The following is a 22,176-nucleotide window of genomic DNA, read 5'->3' as shown; positions in this document are numbered from 1 at the left end:
AACCTGTACAAGCTCAAGCTGGATGGGCACTCACAGCACCAGCAAGAGAGGCAGGTTCCTGTGAGTAACTCCCATCCAGCTCCATCAGGGGCTAACACTCAACACTCCTAGCTCAGGTCTGAGTCTGATTATGAAAACATGTTTTCTACTGTCACCACAGTTGCCTTACTTAAATAAACCACATAAAAGGCAGGGGTTTTTCTTTTAAGAAGACACAGCAAGAGGGAAGTCACAGCAACTTGACTTCTATAAAATATAAATGAAGGATACAGGCCTGGGGAAGGCAGTGTGTTGTCATTAGCACAACAGCTTGGAGCAGAGTCAGAAGTTGTGGTCTGAATTATTATTTCTTATAAACTGAGCTGGCCTTTCTGCACAACTAATTCTCTGCAACTGCTGAATCAGGCACTGCACGGCTTTCAAGAAGCTGACTAACAAACAAGTGCATAAAGTGAAAATATGCTGCTACCTGCAAGAAGTTAAGCAGCCAATCAAAAAAACAGAAGAGTTGATGTCTTTAATATAAAATCATTTTTTTCCCCCAAAGCAGCAGCATTACCGTTATATTATGGTTACATTAAAGGAACATTGTCATGATTGAGGACATCTTCCTGTGTGAAATAGAATCTTCCAAATAATTCATAGTCCATTTCTGTACATTCTAGCTTATCAAAATACACTAGAAAAAAAACCCAGTATCATCTTCTCTGTTCATTCAGCAGGTGTCACTACCACCATTTCTCAAAGAAAATACAGTTTCTAGGAACACCAATGTCAGACAGGAGTTTGGATATGGATTCTATCATCGGAGGTGGACCACAGATGTACCATAGAGTATCCTTGGATACATGTTTTTCTAGATCCTTTTCAGATATTCTTCCCTCTGACAAAAAAAAAAAAAAAAAGGTAGGAAATGAGAACAGAAATATTAATCGGGAAGTAATTTCAAGAAGAACGACTGGTTTGAGGTATTTTAAGCTCTCATCTCTTAAAAATGCCTGGCCTGTTGAAGGATAACCGCTACTGAGATTGGAGGCTTCCAAACCCATTTGCTGTTCAGGGGATTTCAGTACTTCCAGTTCGAAGGCACAGGGCATTAGTCACTGGAGAGGAACATGGTTTATGTATGACTAAAAATCCCACTTTCGGATGAAAAAAAAAAATAGGTATCTCTAACACAAATGCAACAGAAGGGGAAATGTGAAGTGTCCCTCAGAAGCAGTTAGCTTCTCCTTCATCAATCCCACCTTCAGCAAAGTAAACACTTTGCTTAATAGTTTCTGGAATAAAATTTGTCATGGGAAATTCTTGTATAAAGCTTGGAATTAACAGAGGAGGGTTATTAGAAATGAAAACAAAAACTGCAAAGGTAAAATGTTTCTGCAAAGCACAATACATACACTGAAATTAGGTTTAACTTGCATCTCATTTTGAATCGTTACATGTAAAAATACTATTATGCATATAGCTAATTTATGCATTTAACTTCATCCTCTAGGATGGAATCAAATTTAGACTGTAGATATCGTGGCTGTACCTTGCCATGATCTTTACCTGTAACATGTGGCCGAAGCTCTTCACAGATGGGTGAGCTCTGCTGGGTGACATGGAAATGACACATGATCTTTCCAGGAAATGCATTCATCAAACCAAGAATGTTTTTCTGTAATGTTAAACACACAGGCCAGTAAATCAGAGCAGATGTCTGCCTATGGTCCCACAACACCAGTGATTACTACCCAGCACCAAGACTACTGCGTTTCAGCACTGAGACCTCAATGGACTTGACTTCACAGCACTGACCTGCGCATGTACATAGAACTTCTGTAACTGGAATGTGAATATACTGCCAGCTGTGTTGTCAGTGCTCCTGTTTTACACTAGGTTGCAATTTGTAAGATTTGGACCCAAGAACCATTTATGTCCTCTCTTGACTTCTTCCACATACAAATTCTCATTATTTAGATCCTTACACATCCATGGGTTTTCCATTCAAAAACCAAAACTCTGCAGTGTGCATTTACCACTTGGTAGGAACTTTTTGAGTCTTGTCTGCTTTATCTGGTAAGATTACTGGACCCTTTACTCTTTCTCTCGTGTTCTCCAATGAAAACCAACTACAGTGTAATGCTAATGCTATTTTTACCAGAACAGAAACTGTAATTTTCAGTTCCTTAAGTCACAACTGTGATAGTTCCCACCAAAACCCCAGCAGCTGCAGTTCAAATCACAGTAAAAAATAAATCAATCTGTCAGATGCTGCACTTAGTTCTGAACCCAAGATGCAGTTACTGCCTAGACTGCGCTAGTTGGGATTTTCACTGCAGGAATGGACACTGGAAATTCTTTCTTAAAATATCCTGAAATAAAAAAATAATGTCTACTCTGTGAACAGGTAAATTAGCTCATTTCATTATGTGTTTACATACTCACTAGTTACAACAGTGGACAGTCTGCCATAGGTTGCTTAACACAAATCCCCAGACAGATTCTATTTTACAGACAGATATAGTTTCTGATTCCCTAAGAAGCCACAGCGTGACAAGCAGCACAGACAGTGCCATTCACTGTTCCACCAGCACCTGCTTTCACTGTTCTGGATGTGACTTAACTTCAGTCTCCTTCACATGGAAAAATGTAGAATTTGATAGCACCTTTGAAACTAACCACGTCCTCTTGATTTAAAGTCCTAGGACTAGGCCACAAAGCATGCCTAAGGTAGGACTTAACCTGCTTAAATAACCCTGCAGTCACTCACAACACCTCTTAGTAACCCATCACTCTCTAATTCAGTGACATGGACACAAAGTGGCAAATATACACGATATCAACCACCAAAGTACCATTTTCTAGTATCCTAAGGCAAGAGACAGGTTCTCTAACCAAATGAAGGAGAATTTCAACAGCTCATCAGCTCTTTGCAGCCTGGTGATTTAGTGTACAAAATGAAGCTGACCACTAAGGGAATTCCCTGAGGAAAAAGGCCTAGCCCCAGCATCTCAGCCACAGTAAGGAAATACAGGTCACATTCAGTCCACATGAAATCAGGAAAGCCCAGCCAACTGCCATCTCACAGTAGCAAAGTTAGGATGCCATCTCTTGTCATTCTAACACTGTATGCTTCTGCCATTTTAAATAACGGGATTTCCAGAAGCACACACAGTGCCTCTGCCTGTGAAATGACAGCACAGCCAACATGAGAATTAAACCAATTTCATCAGCATCATCCTCCATGCCTGTCAGCCTATACACAGCTGCTTCTGCAGGGAACTGGTCCTTCAAACCATTAGTGACAACCAAGCAGTTCCTCCTGGAGAGTTGTGCAGATGTATCTCACAACAGCATAAAGACTCAAGGGATCCTCAATTCCTCAATTCTCTGCACAGGAGATATTCCATATACATGTTCTGGACTTGAGGGGAAGGATGTATTTTAAGCACTGTGACATTATTGCGCTCTCTTCTGTCCCAGAAGTATTAACACAAAAGCTCTGCTGTCACAACACTGCTGAAGTGACACTCAGGAAATGGTAGCTCCTGCACTGAAACAAATTCAGTATATGCTTAGAACAGGCTAGGAAATCACTAGCTGGTCACAGAGAAGAGTAGATAGATAGGTTCCAGTTTATCATTCTGCTTCTAACAACAAACATGATTTTCTGAAGAAAGCAATCAATCACCTTCGTATCCAGAAATACAGAAATAACAGCCAATACAGAAGAGAAAGTAATGATGGATCCTACACACAATTTCTGGAGTCATGATAAATTTTCACTTCTTACAATCAAAATCTTTCAATACTTCAAAAGAAACTTCAGTCATTAGGGATGATTTACAGAAGCTGTGCCAATTTGACCCTACAATGTTACTGGTGACCCTTAATGGCTGAGTGTGACAAATGGTCTTTAACTGCTAAGTAAATGTTACTGACACACTGTATGAGCAATTTTACAAGTAGGTATAAATCCTTCATTCATATAGTAGTACCCAATAATAACTAAACCAATGCATTATCAATAAAGCTCCCCTATTATATTGGGAGCTATCTCCTTTGGCTATAGTTGCTCTTGCTAGTCTAAGTTCAATACAATCTATACTTAGACTATGTGGTTACAGTGTTTTAGCATACAGCATTATGCATACTATTAGTGTGTGTATATATATTATATATACTCTTTCATACATAATGCTTTTATGACATGATAGTAAAATGTGACTGACTTAGTGCAGTCAATGAGACCAGGTATGTCCAGTAACATGCTTCATTTGTCCACTGGCAGAAGTAACAAAACACAGATGGGTTTGAAGCATAAAGTGAATTTTGAATGTGTTTGTGCAGTGTCTTCCATAGAGGAGCTCTCTGGAATTTGGCAACAGGATGATACACACACTAATAGCCGAGTACATGAGATCTACATTTAAAACCCCCCCAACTTTTAATTTACCTTAAATAAGAGTTGACTTGAATTTTTTGCACTGTAGTACAGCTTCACTGTTCCCATTTTGTATCCATTTCCTTTACCCTCTTGGTATCCATGCAGATCTGCTATATGCAGCAGTATAGAAAACAATGGGTTAATTCCAACACCCCCTGCTATCAGCACTAGTTTTACAGGGGAGTCACCAGGCTGAGGATCAAAGAAGAAATCACCTCCCACTCGCAGGGCAACTTCTGAGTCAAGAGTACACTAGGATGGAAAAGAAGATATTTACTTTCAAAACTCAAAGCAAAAGCTGAAATGCACTTCTTCTTGCACCACAGTCACAAGACTCTCTGGGCTGGGATTTTTACTGACCAATGAGGGAAAGCTGAAATACTTCAGATAGCTGGAAATCATGTTTGTTTTAATCTGCTTCAGTGTCTCTAGGGATCTAGTTCTCCTTTCAAAAGTTTCACTCTTCTGATAAGGCAGGATGGTGACTCCCCCTCCTCCCCCCCATAAGAGCTGGGACAGGAGTGATTCATGCAAGAGCTTTTCCATAGCAAGATGTGGTTGTGAAAACCCGAGGTTAACGTGTGAGATCACACTTTTACCCAAACCCAGCCTCCTGTCAAAAGAGGCCTTACTATGAGGTCAGAGAAGGAAGCCAGAATGACTGGCAGAGATGCAGAAGGCTTTTCCATCCCCATTCCTGAAAAACAAAAACCACCCAAAGTGAAGCAAGCATCCATGAGAATATTCCTGCAGAACCTCTTTGGCATTTCCAACTTCAGAGTTGCAGAAGAAGAAAAATCAGGGGAAAACCACCTCTCCTCCTCTCTGCTTGTACATAACAAATTCTTTCTTAGAGAAACTTGCCAAAGCGTGTTATTTTGATACATGGAAAACTAAAGCTGCAACAAAAAAAAACCCCATTTGGGTCAGTATATTCTTGGTAAACCAGCACTGCATCCCGGAATGAAGGGTGAAACTACAGTACAGAGAAGTCAGGCGAGTTCTCCCACCTCACTGCAATCTGACAGAACAAATAGGAGCTGAAAACAGAATTCATTTCAGGCCATATACTGGGTTTAAAAAAACAAAATAAAGAGCAGAGGAAATCCAAGAAGGTGGGAAAGGAGGAGAAGAAAAAAAGAAAAAAAGCAAACTACAAGAACTGCTGAAAACCTGCAATGAGTCACTTACAGAACAAAAACACTGCCTCCACAAAACTGCTGATATCAGGAAGCGGTAACTGAACAAAAGGACTGCCATTAATGACAAGTGTACAGTAAGCAAAGGTCTGAACACGTAACAATTGTACCAGGAAGAGGGAGGCAGCTTTTGAACACAGGTACTGCACACAACACAGAGGTTCCTGAAGTGGTGAGTATGGCCAGTAAAAAGAAGTTTCCTGCCTTTCTTAATTATTGCATGAAGTATTTGCTCTCAATGAGAGTGTAAGACAATCAGCATTCATTAGCTAAAACTAATTTGTCTTCCCCTTTCCAACGTACACTGCCAAGCTTTCCCATGTTTCATTCTGGTTCAGAGATGCATGAGTCCAGAAGTGTTCCAAATGCCTGTGGCAGGAGTACATAGAACATGGTACCCTTTACGGAAATAGACATTTTTAGGGAGAAACAATCTCATTATAGTCTAATCTGCCTCCTTAACCAGCCAGAACTCATCAAGACTGGACACAGCACACAGGAAGAATCTCTCTTAATCAGGAGTCTCCTATGTATTTCAGTGCTTTGGCCATGGCAATGGTAACAGTAAGTCAGTATTCAAGAAAAAAACCAAACACTAAGACTCTGGAGTAATATGGTGAGAAAGTGTCCTTTTGCCCAGTCTGTACATACAGCACTGAAACAGTTTATGCGGAGAAGTGAAGCAACCAATACATTACATGTACATTTTTCTAAAGAAAAGGCTATGAATCCCTACAGCGATAAAGTACACTGTACTAAAAGTTATGGTTTTATATATAGTATTATTAAAAATTAAATACCCCTAAAACCCCAGGAACAGTGAGCAAATGAGTACTATTTCCATAGCATCTTTTACCCTGAGGTACCTTCTTTTAGAGCTAACTTTTAAACAATTAAGTATCAGACTTTTCTCATCACATACACAACCTTATAAATTCTAGGCTGCTATTTTCTTCTTCTTTCCTAAGGAAAAGCATTCACTTTTGTTTAGCTAGGAGAGTCCATATGTACCCTGGAGGCTTCTCCACAGGATTATCAGGTTTGACTTAGCTTACCAGCTAACTAAAGATTTTCCTATGAATCCATCCAGAAAACTCAGCAACAGCAAAGCGATTTACAGCATCAAAAAATCCCAGAAGAGTCTTCAGAGACTGGGAACGATGAAGTTAGGCTTTCATATTCTCTAAGGAGCACTATCAAAAACCAGACCAACCTCTTAGCAATTACAGGGTCTGCTGGCATGTGCACTCCAAGTCCTGTACAACATCGCACAAAGGTTATTCTGTTTATGTTCCAGTGGAGATAACTTGATATGACACCAGTTAAAATCCATCATGTGGATGGTCACATGCTCACTACTAGATTAACACCACTCTGCATGTTCTCAATTCTAGTAAATTTGCATCAACGTTTATTATAAGTGTTGGCCACTGAACAAAACTGCAGCATTTGTAAGCCTGCAAGAATCTGCCAATTTAAACTTTGCAGCCACACTTAAGAAATATAAATGCCAGGCTGGGAACAATAAATAGGGCAGATCACATGTGGCTGTGAAAAGAACAAGGGCTGATAGCACAGATCACCTATGAAATATGATCAGCAACAGAAACAGGACTCTTCTGATTACAACTAAATGGGATAAATGGACAAACGAGAGACTACAAGAGGCCAAAGTGTCAGACTTTACTTTTAATACAGCAAAAATCAAGCCTTGGGGTATGCCAGTATTACAAAAATATTACATGTTGAAAACAATACTATAGAAATTCCGAAGTATTCTGCTGGTTTATCATTTCAGAAAACCTGATCTAAATATCTCCCTTTGCTCCCCCTTAATAATCTCTATTTGTATTCATCTGACAATGATTCCCAGTTTGTATTTGTTGAAATAGGCAGGAACCATGGCAAGTTACCAGATGTAACTGCAATGTGTAACACAGCCTGCTCTCAGGGACACAAATTAGAACAGAGTTTTTTCATCCAATTTAACATCCAATTTCAGTCCCTTACTGAACAAAAGATTAAGATTTACATTGTATTAAAATGGTTGAATAATTCAACGGGAGGTTTGCAGGTAATAGTAAAATGAGGTCTGAAATCACACATACCAGTCCCTCCATATTCCCCCTCCCAAACAAAATAAAGGAAGATAAAAAAGAAGCCAGATCTCACAGTTAATCTTATTTACCTCAGTGTGAATCCATTGGGCAGGAGGATGATCAGTGTGCTTTACTGCCAGCTCTAATATTCCTTCTCGTTTCAACAGGCCAGGGCTTGAACACATTGAGAATCCCCCAACTACAGAGAGTCCAGGAATAAAGAAATCAACCCTAAAAATAGACCAGAAACAAGTCTAAAGAATCATAAAAAGCCAACAGCCTCAAACATGGAAAACAATAACACAATCACATGGCTGCCCTTGTTTCAGTTATCCTTCTGTACAAAAACATCTTCCTTTCCATAACACAGCTTTTCCAAAGAAGGACTTAATCTTGAGTAACGCCATGTCCTTAGAACAATTTTCATCTAGAAACACGTCACCACCTTTGTTAAGCCAGCAGGTTTTTAAACCATTCTGCTTCTAGCATTAGATGCCACATCTTACAACAGACTGGAATTCTAAGCGCTTAAATAAATTATTTGCATATTAAACCAAAACCGCAATATGGTCTGATAGAGTGGCTTAAATCCCACTCCTTCTGGTCCCTTTGATGGGCTCTTCAATTTTCCAGCATAAGAAGATTGGGAAACTAATTTTAGGGAAATTACCTTAGATTAAACACTTTCTTTTTCAGGAAATATGAAACACCTGAAGTACTACCTCAGTCTGTACAGAATTCCTCATGTGAGAACGCAGCGCCTAGCAGCAGCACTGCTTTACCTGCGGTGCCCTCTGGTGGCAGCCATCTCTTGCGAGGAATTTAGCAGAAGTTACTGCAAGTTTTTTACAGTTGAAGTAAACCAGACATGGGTTTCTACAGATTAGAAGGTAAGACACGGCTAAGCTTTTGCAACACCAGCACTTAGCGAGTAGGGAGGGCAAGCCACTAACACATACGAGCTATAATTCATTTTCACATTTCAAATAGCATCAGGAAAAGTTAGAAGCTGGTTTATGATCTAACATTTAAACTCCTCTGTGTTGCATACGTCTTTAAATACTTTGGTTTTCTACAGTACATGACAAACTCCCTGTATTTCAAAAGAAAACTAATGTTTAAAACTAATTGTGCTGCTCCACTTAGGAACCAACTAGACTGGTAAGCAATGCCAAGTACTACAGAATCATTATGCAATACAAGCCCAAGTTAGGCTAGTTCGGTATTAGTTAAATGAGAATACAACAAGAAACACAGACTGCCTTCCACAGCACAAATGTTTTCTTTAAACAGCAAGGCCGTATTCCTCATGGTGATCACAAATTCCTGAGGGAGGAGAAAAGCCCTTTGAACAGGTCACTGCTTTTAAAGAAAGAATCTTGTCTGCTTACTCCACAAAGCTTCACCCTTCGAAGAAAAAGATCCTCTCTTTCTCTTGAAGCATGTACAGTGATATACACAACATTACAGTGATACCACTTTTAACTTTATGCTTGATGGTGCATAAAGGTATCTGAGCACAAATGAAAGGTCAGTAACAAAAACAGTTGAGAAGGCTTCTGCAGCACCACTGACCATGGGCTCAGCTTTCTGGGTAATAAGGATCTAAGAGATTAGAAAGGACTCCTGTATTGCAGCATTTATTGTATCAAAGAACACCTCAAGATGCTACTAAAGCTCTTTACTACCCTCTGGTGGAAAATAATCTTACTACTTACATTAATGAAAAGGAAAAAGGAAATTACACTTATGCTGCAAAGTAACAGCTTACATTTAAGTCAAAATGTTCTGCTTGAATATAAGTGAAATATTATTTGTGCCTGCTGAGGAAACATACATACAAAACCAAACATTGCTGTAAAACCCAACTCAAATGTACTTTTTGCCTTTCTAAAGTACTAACATAGGTGTATATTTCTTTTTATATTAGTATTTCTTTCCCAGTTACATAATTATATGAAATTTCAGGGCATGGTATACCCTACTATAATGGACTGGCTTCTATTTCTGATGGCCTGCCTCATCTTAGTTGTGTGTAGGAAAGATAAGAGGACTCCCTAAAGAAATGCCATCTGTGACACCTGAAGCAAGAAGAGCAGTGGGAGTGGGGAGGGAGGAAACAAAAAACCAAACTACATAAACCTACAACAAGTTGAGGTCTGAAAAGATGTAAAATAGATTTGATGGTGTTTTTTCATTTCTCTCCTTTTAAGGGAAAGCCAAATCTTTGAGAAACAAACAATAATTAGCAACTGTTTGATCAGAAACATTAAAACCATAACACTACGTCTTCAAAGTATTTATAACACACATATACCTCAATGCATGTTTTAGTAAATCAAAATGGGCAACTGCAACAAGTCTCTTCATTATTACTTGAAGCCAGATCAAGACCACTATCTGGCAGCATGCTTACAAAACAAATTCACTCTTGCTTCTGAAAAACTTGGTAATTACAACACTTTCAAGCAACATATACATTTTAGTGACAATCTTTGTAACATCTTACTATAGCAAATTCTAACAAGTTGGCCTTCTCTACTCAGGAAACTGTGGCCTCATGTTTTGCAGTGCTCATCAAAAACTGCAACCACAGTTTATAGCTACAAGTATAGAAAAGTTGCTGTATACCTTACAATAGCATTAGAATACTTTCAAGGAAGAAGAAAATGAAAAAGAGTAATTATAATTAAAGCTTTCCCTTTTCGACATGATAATTTCTACATTTTTGGAGGGTAAATGCACTTTCCAAGTACTGGCAAGCAAGAATTTAATATGAGTCACTGCACATGTGCAAGAACTGCAGCAAATTACTCCACAAACAAATTACTGCAATCAACATCCTGTGTTCTGGTTCTAAATTTAAAAGCCAGCATATTAACACTACATGAGTAACATATGCTGTTAATACCCTAGCAGCTATACTTTGATTCCAGCAAAACCACTTTCAGATGGCCTAAGCCAATAAAAAGTTCAGGAACCTTTAAATGCCCAATGCCAGAAGCAACTACTCCTAATTTTAAATTAATTTCTATGAGGGAAAAAAAAGAAAGTGATGGAGTGGGAGTATTTTAACAAGGAATGAAGATAAACATGGAAATCTACTATTTCCCTAGGAAAAAAAACATTAAGGTTGCTTAAACAAACAGCTCATTATTTCAAAGGCTTAATAATTCCAGGGGTTTTTATTTTCAGGTTTGCCTAACTATATGAATCTGACCTAACAGGCTTAATTTTCAGGGTGGAAACTTCTAGGGCAAGAAATAAAAGTTAACAGGCAGGTTTGATTTAATTATAAACCCAGACTAAGTAACTTGCGAAACAGCAGTCTCAGCTCCACCATGTAACTAACTAGTAAACAAAGACAGTACAGACAGCCTGCAGAATGAAGTTCAGTGTACTTCAAAGCACTCTTGAAGAAACAATGTAATATGCATAAACCAGAGGAAAATACCAAACAATCAAACCAAACATTTTAAAAATTAGCAGGTTTTGCTCTTTTTAAAATTACTATTAGCATATTTAATAATGACTGGTTTAAAATTATGCCAAGTATCAGCTGGTTGACAGAGCACCCAGTAAGAAGCCATTGTATTACATCAATTAAGGATTTTTATCAAGGCTCAAGTATCAGAGGCCTTTTAACATTCTGCTACAGTGTACTTCGGCTAGTAATATTCCTCTCAAATACTGGAAGATCTTACCACTGTCCTGCTTTGAAAGTAAAATCTTTGTTTGCGATAGCCAAACGAAGCCTTTTGACTGTCTCCGATTCATTGCTGATTCCACACACTTTTGCTTGTGAAATTACCTAAGAAAATAAGATCTTGTGTTACACAGAGATCATTTGCAGCAAAAGTACTCCAGAAATCTGTGTATGAGAGAACATGTGAAATGATGGGTATCTGTGGCACGTCATTACCTAAAGCACCAGTATTTTTTCACTGAGGTAGAGAAAGAAAAATGGATTCACTTACACAGTCACTGAATGGAGAAACAGTTTACTACTTACAGTCCACCACGGCTGTCATTTTTGTCAGGCTTATTCAAAGACTGTATACAAACTTATTTCAGTTGAAGAGAATGTAACAATAAAGAGAAGCAACTGCTAGTTATCACTTCTCAGATTCTTTTGACATCTGTACAAGCAATCACTCCTGTGTCTTCCAGCAACAAATAAAAAGATCTCTGATACAAAGACTGACAAAGGAAACTTGTACAAGATCAGCTGCTGCTGAAGAATTCCAGACCTGTATCTAGTTTTAAGTAATTAAATGCATTACTGAAAGATTATGCATTAATACATAGAGAATTAAGGAAAAAAAAACCACCAACAAAACACACCAATCAACAAAACAACAACTCTTATCTTACTGCATTTACACACATACCCATTTGACCACATGTATGAAGACAAGAAAACTGCAACACAAGCATTCATTGCTAGTTAACAGATGAATTTTTGTTTGGCAACCAGATAGGGGGGGATGCAAGAGCCAGACCTGACACCACTTTTAAAGAGTTTAAATAAGAATTAAGAGACATATAATGCTTTTCTAAATGAAAAGCAGATTTTGCAACAGAACTGTTCATGGGGAGAATCCCACTTCAACTCTTTGATGCCTATCAGTACAACATGGATTTTCATCCCCTCCCTGACCTTCATTTTCAGGTATTTTTGAGTTATAGTTATTAACCTTCTTCCTCTACAAAGAAAGCAATACACTAGGTATTTTCTACACAGGGCAATATACAGATTATCCTTTGCTAATAAATACTGGTGTCATTTACCACACAAGAAAACACTAATAATACCCCCACAACCCCACCACTTCTCATTTGTATAAGATCAAACAGATGAAAAAAACCAAACCCCAAAACTTTAAGCAACTATGCTCTAATTTAAAACACATGACAGGAAATTAATTTATTCATAAGGCAACATCTGAACACGTCCACTGTCCCATTAAACAGCAGGACATGTGCCAACTTAAAATGAAGTAGCATACATTTCTTTTCCGCTTCAGCAGACAGTATTAAATGGGGACTGCAATCACTCAAAGTTAACGAGAAATGTCAGACCCATGACTTACATGCTTGTTCTGAGGGAAGAAAGCGTAAGTGCAGGAAATGGACATTAAGTTTGGATCTTCTTCATTCCCTTTTGTACCCCTCAGCACACTCCCTAATTTGTGCTTTGGCTGGTAGGTCTAACAGAGCACTGGAAATTCAATTCTTCATCAGTATAAAGTTATTACAAAAATGAAATCTGAGCCAGGGTGATCGAAGACATTCAACCAGTACTTTGGACCACCACAAGAGTATCCAACTGGCCCAAACCAAGGCTGCAGAGAGGAGGAGGACACAGGCCTCCAGACTTTGTATTTCAAGAAAGCATTAGGCACTTTTTCCTTGCCCTGGTCCTTCACATTACCGCTCCTCAACAGGAACGATGTGTAGCATGTATGCTAATGCAACACAGATCTATGGTTCTTTCATCTTTCTACAGGGCCGAAATGGCCAAATAAGGCAATACAGACTGAGGGAAGCCAACTGCTGATTACATGGAATTCAAAACCAAGCAGAGGATTTAACATAAACGGATTTTAAAGTGGTCACAAATGAAGTAACAAAAAATAAATCAAGCATTAAAAAAAAAAAACCAAAAAAACAGCACAACCCTCCGATAGGCAGAAAAACTGTGGCAGCAAGAACTGAGCCCTGCTCTTTCATCTGTCCCATACAGCTTCCTTCTCTTCCTACGGCCTTACAGCTCCCATTCCCTGTTCAGCCTCAGGGCTTCCAGCACCTCATAAGGATCCATTTTCCACACATTTTCCAGGTACTTACTTTTTCTGCTCAGCATAAATGCTAAGCAACCCTAGCAATCAGAAATAGCCAAAATAAAACAAACATGGTTGCAAAACCCACAAGTGTAATCCCTTTTTCCATGTCAGAAGCAAAGAAGAATGTGCATCTACCTCTACCTGACTCTGCACTCATTTTCTCCATGTACTGAGTTAATTTGGCATAAATTGGATTCTCCTGAGCAGCTGTATGTCCACACACAATGCTAATTTGTACTCAGGAGCTGACATTAGGTGTGAGTAGCTCAGGCACAGCTCTGAGACACATAGTTCCTAAAGCTGGCTCACACCTTGACAGCTCTGGTAACAGGCAGTACAAGGCTGCATTTGTCTCATCCATCTGCAGCCTGTAACAAGTTCTGAATGTTCAGGTTTGGGAGGTTACCTACATATCCCCTCCACCCAGCTTCCTTTTGAGAAGGGAATTCACTGTGACTTATTCTCAACTATAGTTAGGGAAAAATCTACCAGAGAGGACTAAATTATGTACATGAATGCACATTAACATCTGTGTAGTGTGAGAATAGATTGCCCTGCTGCATGACACATGAAATGCTGGCCTGTCATGTCTCTGCCTATTCAAGACAGACAAGCTAACTAAATAATGGAGAAAAATTCAGCACTGTTTCCCAACTCCTGGGAATTAAAGATGGATTTTTTTCAGTGAAAAAAGTGCCCTACTAATCCTGAAAAGTCTAAGAAAAATGCAGAATTGTTTTGCTATGGAAACATTTTTGAGAATTGAAGTCATATTCTCCCAGTATTAAAAGATTTCTAAACACCTACTTCAGCTAATTACAGGAAGGAAATACCTGCATGAAATACAAGACAATGTTCATCTCTGAATGTTATGAAAACAATTGCTTACTGCACAAAACCAAGATCCAGAACAAGCACTTCTGGATTTTGGTGGAGAATAATGATCTATCTTCCTTGTAGGTAAATTAAATTGGATACAAACTAAAGATCCTTTTTATAAGTGTCTATCATCTCTCCCTTCAAAATGCCGACACTTTTTAATCTTACCTCCTGTACTATAAAAGGATATTCTCCACGGTCTTTAGTTTCAACTTTGAACCAGAATTACAGAGGTCCACAAAAATCTGAGAAGTTTGTGTAGAGATCATGGGTATCCGTGTGCTTTCATAACTTACCAGAATCTAAAAACTTGGCCAGAATGCTATCAAATTTCTTGTCCAACATAAATTAACCGTCACCCACAGTTTTTATAGCTCATTACATTCAACCCATTTTCTACAAAATACACTTCTTTTTATAACAGTATCAAATACAAAAAATGAGGAGAACAAGAAGTAAAACAGACTCCAGCAGAGAACAATATGAAACCAAATGCAATTACCCAGTTTCTTCACAGACGCAAAAAAATTACTTACATCGTAAAGAACAGAACACTAACCTCCTGGCGAAAATTGTTTGCTGTCCTCTCCAGATGATCCATTTTCCTTTTTGATTTTATTGTGCTGCAACAAAAAGCCAACAAAGATAATTGTCATTCTGACAGCTGTGCTACTGTCCCTTACTGATACAAATTTCTATTAACATAACAATTTACCAGTGTAATCTGGACTACAGATGACATAAATCTAAGTAAGAATTAAGTAAAAATATATAATTGGGAGTTAAGTAAGCATTTCCAGGTCTGTAATAATTCGTCCGCTTCGCTTTGACAGTGTTACCATGACATTCTCTTTGGGTAAAAAAAAAAAAAAAAAAAAAAAGAAGTTTTGTCTGCAGATAACCCACCTGTTCACTGTGCAGTAACAAAAAGCAGAGTGCCTCAACACCACCAATGCGGAATGAGTGGGAAGAATTCTGCTGACACCTCTCAGTAACTGAGGAACAGTAAAACCCACATGAAGAGTAGCACAAGCCATGATGACTGGGCCAGAATCACCAGCTCCTGAAAAATACACATACATATTTGTTAACTGAAATACTCACTGTTTGACATGGCTTGTTTTCACCCTTTACTTTCTTTAAACCAGAAAGGCAAAAGCTCACCTGGAGCTGAAACTAGCAATAGACATAGAGGGTAACAAGAAAGAATCTGAAAAGTACAAAAGTATCATAAAGAATTGAAGTGAAAATGTGCATCCATCAATTGAAGGGGAAGACAACCTAGTCACAGATGGTGTAGAAAAGAATGAAATGCTCAACACCTTTTCTGCCTCAGTCTTCACAGACAAAGCTTGCACCCAGACCAGCAGTGTTTGGGAAGGAGAGGAATAAGTAGGAGTGGGGCCAGCAACTGTTTAGAGAAGCTGGATGTATTTAAACGCAGAGCCAGATGGGTTACACTCAAAGGTTGCCAAGAGACACAGCTGACATGCTTGTGAGGCAACTGTCTGTTACCTATGAAAAACAGTTACCAGAGGAAGTCTGCAGTGGACTGGAAAAGGACCAATGTGTGGTCATTTTTAAGAGGGGCAAGAAGCATTGCCTATGTCCAGTCAACACCACCTCAGCCACTGGTGTGGGAAATGCTCAAAGCTTGTCCCTTTAGCTGTGCGAAAGCATAGAAAGTAATCAAAGAGATGCAACACAGATTTACAACCAAATTATATTTGGTAGATCTGAGCACCTACTGTGATGAAATGTGGTCACACAGCTAAGGGGACAGCAATTGTACACCTTGAATGACCTACCGGGCTTTTGACACCATCTCCCATTAGGTAATTGAGGCCACACAGCTGGAATGGTTGAAAACTGCCTAGGCAGTCAGAATTGAAGACTTGGTGGCTTCAAGTTGCTCCAGTTGCTGGCCAGTAACAGTAAGAGTACCTCAGGGTTGACAGAGTTGAATAAATTTACCAATAACTTGGATAATGAGACAGGATGTACCATCAGCAAACTTGTGGATGATACTAAATTAGAGAGACAGTTGACATGCTGAATGGTAGAGCTTCACTTCAAAGGGGCACTGAGAAGCTTCAGGACTGGAAAACAGAAACCTCATGAAGCTAAAGTAGTACAAAAGTCTACATATGGGATTGGCTTAATCCAGTGCTATCAACTGTATTGCTCCAAGCAAGAGCTTTGACTAGATGAGACACTGGGACAGAGAAATTGTGGCTGCCCCATCCCTGGCAGTGTTCAAAGCCAGGCTGGATGGGGCTTGGAGCAGCCTGGTCTAGTGGAAGGTGTCCCTGCCCATGGCAGGGGGTTGGAACTGGATGAGCTTTAAGGTCCCTTCCAACCCAAACCATCTGCGATTCTACGACTCTATGACACTCAAAAGTCCCTTCCAGCCAACATACCTGTGATTTTAAATGCTCAAACAATATTTATGTTTGAAAGAAGACCAAACACTGGATATGCATTCCCTTTCTGCTGGTAAAGAAAGGGTTCCGGTTGGAAATTTTTATAAACATTAAATAAAACTTTTCGTTTACAGGTTTATTTAGAAACATGCAAATCCCTCATTCTTCTAAATACCCTATGTAATACTTACACCTCCAATCAGTTAAGCAAGTGGCAGAGACTTACATGCACTGCAATGGACACATGGTGTGAAGCTTCAAAACCGCATACTCAAATACAGCTCTGACAGAGAAACTGACACATACAATATCCAAACTAAGTCAGAAACACCCGTCATTTACCAAGTGTAGGAATAGGTTCATAGTGAGCCAACAGATATTTCTCACTGCTTGTAAATCTGCCTTTGTTTTTCCTGAAGTGGATTAGCATGATTCTCTATCATATTATCACCACCTATCAAATTCTATTACTTCTATGATGCAGTCCCCTTGCTTCTTTAAAGCACTCTTAATCTTTAACTTTCAGTTACATGTCCTTTCCCACATTGTTTTAAAGCATGTAATTTATTTTCAAAATGTTTTTGTTTTTCATCTTGAATCCTCCGAAATGGCAACGATCCAGCTTGTTTAACTCATCAGGCCTATACTCTCTGGGCTTTCACTAACAGCTGCATTGGCTGGTCACTCAGTAATTTGTCTGTTTGTAATCATGTACAAATGGGAGGCAGAGCTTTCATGAATCAGGCTGCTCAGAAATGGAATACATTTACTGTAAGTGCTCAAAATGCCCACTTTCAAGCATAAGTACTTCCTGCAGCTTTTAACTGCCCATAATTTTTAATAGCTTTTTAGCATTTAATTCCACAGCAGCTTGCAACTTTTCAAAGCATAAGTATTTAAAATTATTCTACCACCAGTGAGCAAAATTACTTGTTTTATTTTCCCCCACGGCATACACAGAGTACTCTATTTAAACAAAATATTTTAGCATTTTCTACACACAAATGTGCAGAATCTATTGATACAAAAGTATTAATCTTAAAACATTTTAGCAAGGAAAAGTACACATCCAGTGAAGAAACCGCATTTCTCTATCTCAGCATGTTCAGTCTGTAAATCCAGAGTGCTCAATCACTGTGTTACTTAAATTCATGAGATCATTTTATAACCAGGTAGCACATCTTGGTTATATCCATCTACGTAATCTTTTTTTTAGGCTTTTGAGTCGTGATTTCAAGTTTTCCACTCTACCACATTAACTAATTCAAAGTAAAAACGAACCAGATTTGAAAGTGGTCATTCTTATGCAAGTTGTTTACACCAAGAGCCATGACTTTAATTAAATCACCACAACAACAAAATGAACCACGTAATGCCTGATGCTTTGCTTTGGAGGCAAAAGAATGAGATTTACTCATTCTTATTTCTTTATTTATCTATTTTTAAATCCTTCAAAACCCTTTCTGCAGTCAACTGCTACTAAATGCAGCGACATCTGCTGGTAAATTAACTTTAAAATCCAGCACAAAGGCTCTTGACTGCGTATTTTACACATTTCGTTTAATGCTGCTGCCAAGGTTGACAGTCACTTAAGGCCGGCCTCATTTTCATTTCCCCTGCTACCACTTGAAGAAGCAAGTGTGAGTGTGTTCAGTTCTACACATGAAAATGAAAAAAAAAACCCAACCCAAACAAAAGTTCAATATCAAGACATAACACTGAAAACAAAATATGCCAGCCTTATTTTACTGTAGCAGCTACAACTCTGAAGTCAAAGCTAAAAGATCCTATTGATACAGACTATTTTAAGAGTGAGACTCTACTGTAAATTAAAATAACTAGAACAGTAGTTCAAGATACTTGTTCCATTTACATTATCATCAATTACGCTCCAATCCTGAAAGTCACAATAAAAATCAGTTGCAATTTTTCCTCTGCAAGTAATACATTCCAAAAGCTCTTTTAATAGATCCTGGTTCTCCTTTACCATACACAAATATGAGTCATGCCTTTACAAAACATGAACTGCCTCACCCCCATATCACCTCTGCAGCCTTCTTTGCTCATCCAGCCCTTCAGCACTTCCCTGCCCTTCACATACAGTGGTTTAGCCTCCCAAGCTCTTGTCAGAGGGACATTCTCCCTTGAATTTTTATGCTCTTCTTACCCAAGTCCTTACAGAAACAACCACTTTAAATACTCCCTTTCTTCCTTTCCTCCACAGACAGAAATGGGTGCTGCGTTTGTATATGACTCTTCTCCTCACTTAAAATCAAGCAATTCACTCACTCTCCTTATTCTCTGACCCACTGGCCCTGAGTTAATATCGCTTGAGATCTAGAACTGCATCTCTTCTTTTGGTCAGTCCTACATCAGCATTATCTGAAGGGAGAAAGCTACTTCTAGTTAACCTGTACCACACCAAATTACTACATAAACTACACGCAAGCGAGTGCTGAGGGGGGAAGCAAGCATACTTAAGCAAGCACGACAGGAAATCTTTCCCCAGGAGCATGCACACAGACCGGTAAGAGACACCCTTCTGCCTGAACTGTCCCTCCTACCGGTCACCACCGAGACAAGCCTTCCCCCTCGACAAGGTCGCGGCTGTCCCGACAAGGACTGCTGCCGCCCCGTCCCAGCCACCACAGAACCCCGCTCCGCGCCTCTCGGACGAGGAGCCGGCAAGGCCGTGCAGGGCAGGGCACGGGCCGGAAAGGGCGGCTGCACCGGCCGGGAAGTGGCTGCGCCGCTTCCAAAGGGCGCACGGAGCGTCCGGCCGTGGGGCCCGAACAGACAGAAAGGAACCCCACAGCCAACCCGACCCCAACGGCCCTCCACGCTCCGCCGTACGACCCCTACCCGCCGCCGCATCACGTGACGCCAGCCTCTCGCCCCGCCCCTCCTCGTCACGCGTGCCGCCGGGCCGCTTCCGGCGCGTCTGAGGGCCGGCGCCATGTCGGTGTTCCACGATGAGGTGGAGATCGAGGACTTCGAGTACGACGAGGAGACCGAGACCTACAGCTACCCGTGCCCCTGCGGGGACCGCTTCCTCATCACGCGGGTAACGGCGGCCGCGTAGCGACGAGGCGGCGGGGGGGGCATGGAGCAGTGTTAGCCCGCGTTCCCTCCGGGCGCGGGGCCCGTGTGCAGGCGCGGGTCGGTGACGGCTGTCCCGGGGTTTTGCAGGAGGACCTGGAGAACGGCGAGGACGTGGCCACCTGCCCCAGCTGCTCCCTCATCCTGCGCGTCATTTATGACCAGGTGGGTGCGGGGCGAGGGTTGCCGGGCGCGGTGCGGCCTGCTCCCCTGGCGCCGGGCCTGCCAAGCCGCGTTCTGGCTCGCCGTGCGGTGAAGAAAGCGCGGCAGCAGGCTTTAGAAGTGCCTGGTACATACCGGGTAGGGCTCTGTGAGCTAGTGGGACTTCTGTTTGTGATTACGGTTCCTTCTTTGTCTCCCTTCTTCTGGTTCCCTCCTCCTGCCGTGTTTGGGCCTAAAACACGCTTGCTTGGGTGAGCATGGGGTGGAAAACCCGCAAAACAATCTCTGCGACTCTAAGAGCTATCTATGACCTAGCATAGATGTATTTATGACCCTGTCATGTAGCCTTGTACTTGTGAACCTGTCAGGTTGCTTTCCATACCTAGTGGGCATGTTGTAGCTTTCATGTTTTAGGACATGGATTCATAGCAGTTATACCCAGGCTTGAAAGCAAAATCAGTGTCTGGTATTTTCTGGGGGGGAGAGGAGCTCCAGAAATAATGAAAATCAGCTAAAACTCTACTTGCTGTCTTTAGGAGCAGTTCATGCGTGATGAAGTCATTGCAGAACCTCTGACAAACAAGGAGTTGGTAAAGTGCTGATGAACATATCACGAACTGTTACGGCTTTAGCATAAGAAAGTATCGGGATGACAACTGCAGAAAGACATGGTTTTCCTCCTGGAAGTGATCGCTGCTGTGAGATACAAGTGCAATAACTGTCTGTCTTCATAATCTGAATAAGAATTTGTTGGGACATCAAGCACATGAATGGCTTTTGTTCAAAGGGGAGTTGCCATATGTATTCCAGAAGACTTGAGGATTATGATTGAATTATGATAGCAAGTCAATACATAGAAGTGTGTGGGGTTGTGAAATTACGACATTTGTCTAGCAGTGGCTTCTTAGCCTGTGGAGAAAAGAGGGCTTTTTGTGGGCATGTAGCAGTGTGAAATGGCACAGAGAGCTGAAATACTGGGAAACAAAATTTAAAAGTCCAGAGGATGTGATGCCATACAGAATTACCACTTTGACATAGCGTGACATCACCCAGGATGTGGGCTGATACTTGAACTCAGAGTGGACAGAAATTTACCTATGTTTTCTCAACAACTTTGTGATTTGACTTGCAGCGAATATAAACTGGGCTGCAGTTCTTTGTGCCATTTGTAGTAGTGCATTTACTGAATTCCTCAGCCTTCCTTTGTGAGGTTCTGTGACTTCCTGGGTAGGAGAGGCACACATTCCACTTAAGTGATAAAAAGGAATTTTTTAGGGTAAAAGGGAGTTGGAAATATATATTTGGAAGTATATACTAAAAAAGTATATTAATACCAAGACTACTTCAAGCCACTGCACTTAAGTATTTATTTAAAATTGTGGTCATTCATGTGTTTTAGTAGGATTTGACATCTGTGAAGTTAAATTTGGGGAAAAATACTTGTGCAGCATTTATACAGTTATTTTTGCTCCAGGCACTAAGGTTAAGCAAATCTTACTAATTTCTTGTGTTTAACTATTTTGTTCTTCCAATGTTATGTAGATGTTGAAGATGAGCAGTCAAATTTTTTATTTTTTTAAGGGGGTGGGGTGGGGAGAAAATAAAGGAAAAAATAAAACTACACCCTTCAGGTGGAAGTGCACAACCCAAAGTTTTTTCATGCTTAAACCAGGAGGTGGCACTCACGTTACTTTGGTATCTGTGCTTCAAAAACCTGCAACTGTGGTACTTTGGTTAGCTGTCTTTTATCAAATATTTATTTTGTCTATTTAAATAAAGATACTTAAGACTACACTAGTGGTTATAATGGGCCATTGCTTATTCTGTTTGTGCAGCAGCCACAGTGTTTTCCAGAGGTGTTGAGTTGCTGATGTGGTTCATAGATTCTATGAGTCTGTGATACTGGAATTTCTTCAGATTAGTTAATAAACTGTTTCAGGCTATTAAGCGATGCTATAAAGCAAATTTACAGGAACCCTATTCAAATTTCTATTGCATGAATATATTAAGGGTTTTTGCAGAAGTATTCTACAT

The 22,176-nt window shown here is 40.1% G+C and overlaps 2 protein-coding genes across 6 annotated transcripts; one reads left to right on the top strand and one right to left on the bottom strand.

Annotated features, from left to right (window-relative positions):
* Nucleotides 1-498: 498 nt before the first annotated feature.
* OXNAD1 (oxidoreductase NAD binding domain containing 1) lies at nucleotides 499-19,818 on the bottom strand. 5 transcript variants are annotated; one of them, XM_065666012.1, is made up of 8 exons: nucleotides 19,744-19,818; nucleotides 15,365-15,521; nucleotides 15,018-15,081; nucleotides 11,438-11,544; nucleotides 7,823-7,964; nucleotides 4,445-4,687; nucleotides 1,555-1,663; nucleotides 499-883 (listed from the first exon to the last, which is right to left on the bottom strand). In XM_065666012.1, exons 2-8 carry the CDS (start codon nucleotides 15,493-15,495, stop codon nucleotides 729-731), a joined length of 951 nt encoding a protein of 316 aa, XP_065522084.1. In that variant the 5' UTR covers nucleotides 15,496-15,521; nucleotides 19,744-19,818; the 3' UTR covers nucleotides 499-728. The 5 variants fall into 5 exon arrangements, with proteins under 5 accessions (XP_065522084.1, XP_065522080.1, XP_065522083.1 ...); XM_065666008.1 differs by lacking the exon at nucleotides 19,744-19,818 and adding an exon at nucleotides 19,446-19,739; XM_065666011.1 differs by lacking the exon at nucleotides 19,744-19,818 and adding an exon at nucleotides 19,359-19,427.
* On the top strand, nucleotides 19,535-21,936 carry DPH3 (diphthamide biosynthesis 3). The gene is made up of 3 exons (XM_065666013.1): nucleotides 19,535-19,945; nucleotides 20,071-20,145; nucleotides 20,679-21,936. Exons 1-3 carry the CDS (start codon nucleotides 19,838-19,840, stop codon nucleotides 20,742-20,744), a joined length of 249 nt encoding a protein of 82 aa, XP_065522085.1. The 5' UTR covers nucleotides 19,535-19,837; the 3' UTR covers nucleotides 20,745-21,936.
* The last annotated feature ends 240 nt before the right edge of the window (nucleotides 21,937-22,176 follow it).

This window comes from Lathamus discolor, chromosome 2 (genome assembly GCF_037157495.1).
Source record: "Lathamus discolor isolate bLatDis1 chromosome 2, bLatDis1.hap1, whole genome shotgun sequence".
NCBI classification, from domain to species: domain Eukaryota; kingdom Metazoa; phylum Chordata; class Aves; order Psittaciformes; family Psittacidae; genus Lathamus; species Lathamus discolor.
The sequence above is the reverse complement of the archived record's forward strand: the minus strand, read 5'-3'. Positions and strand labels throughout refer to the sequence as shown.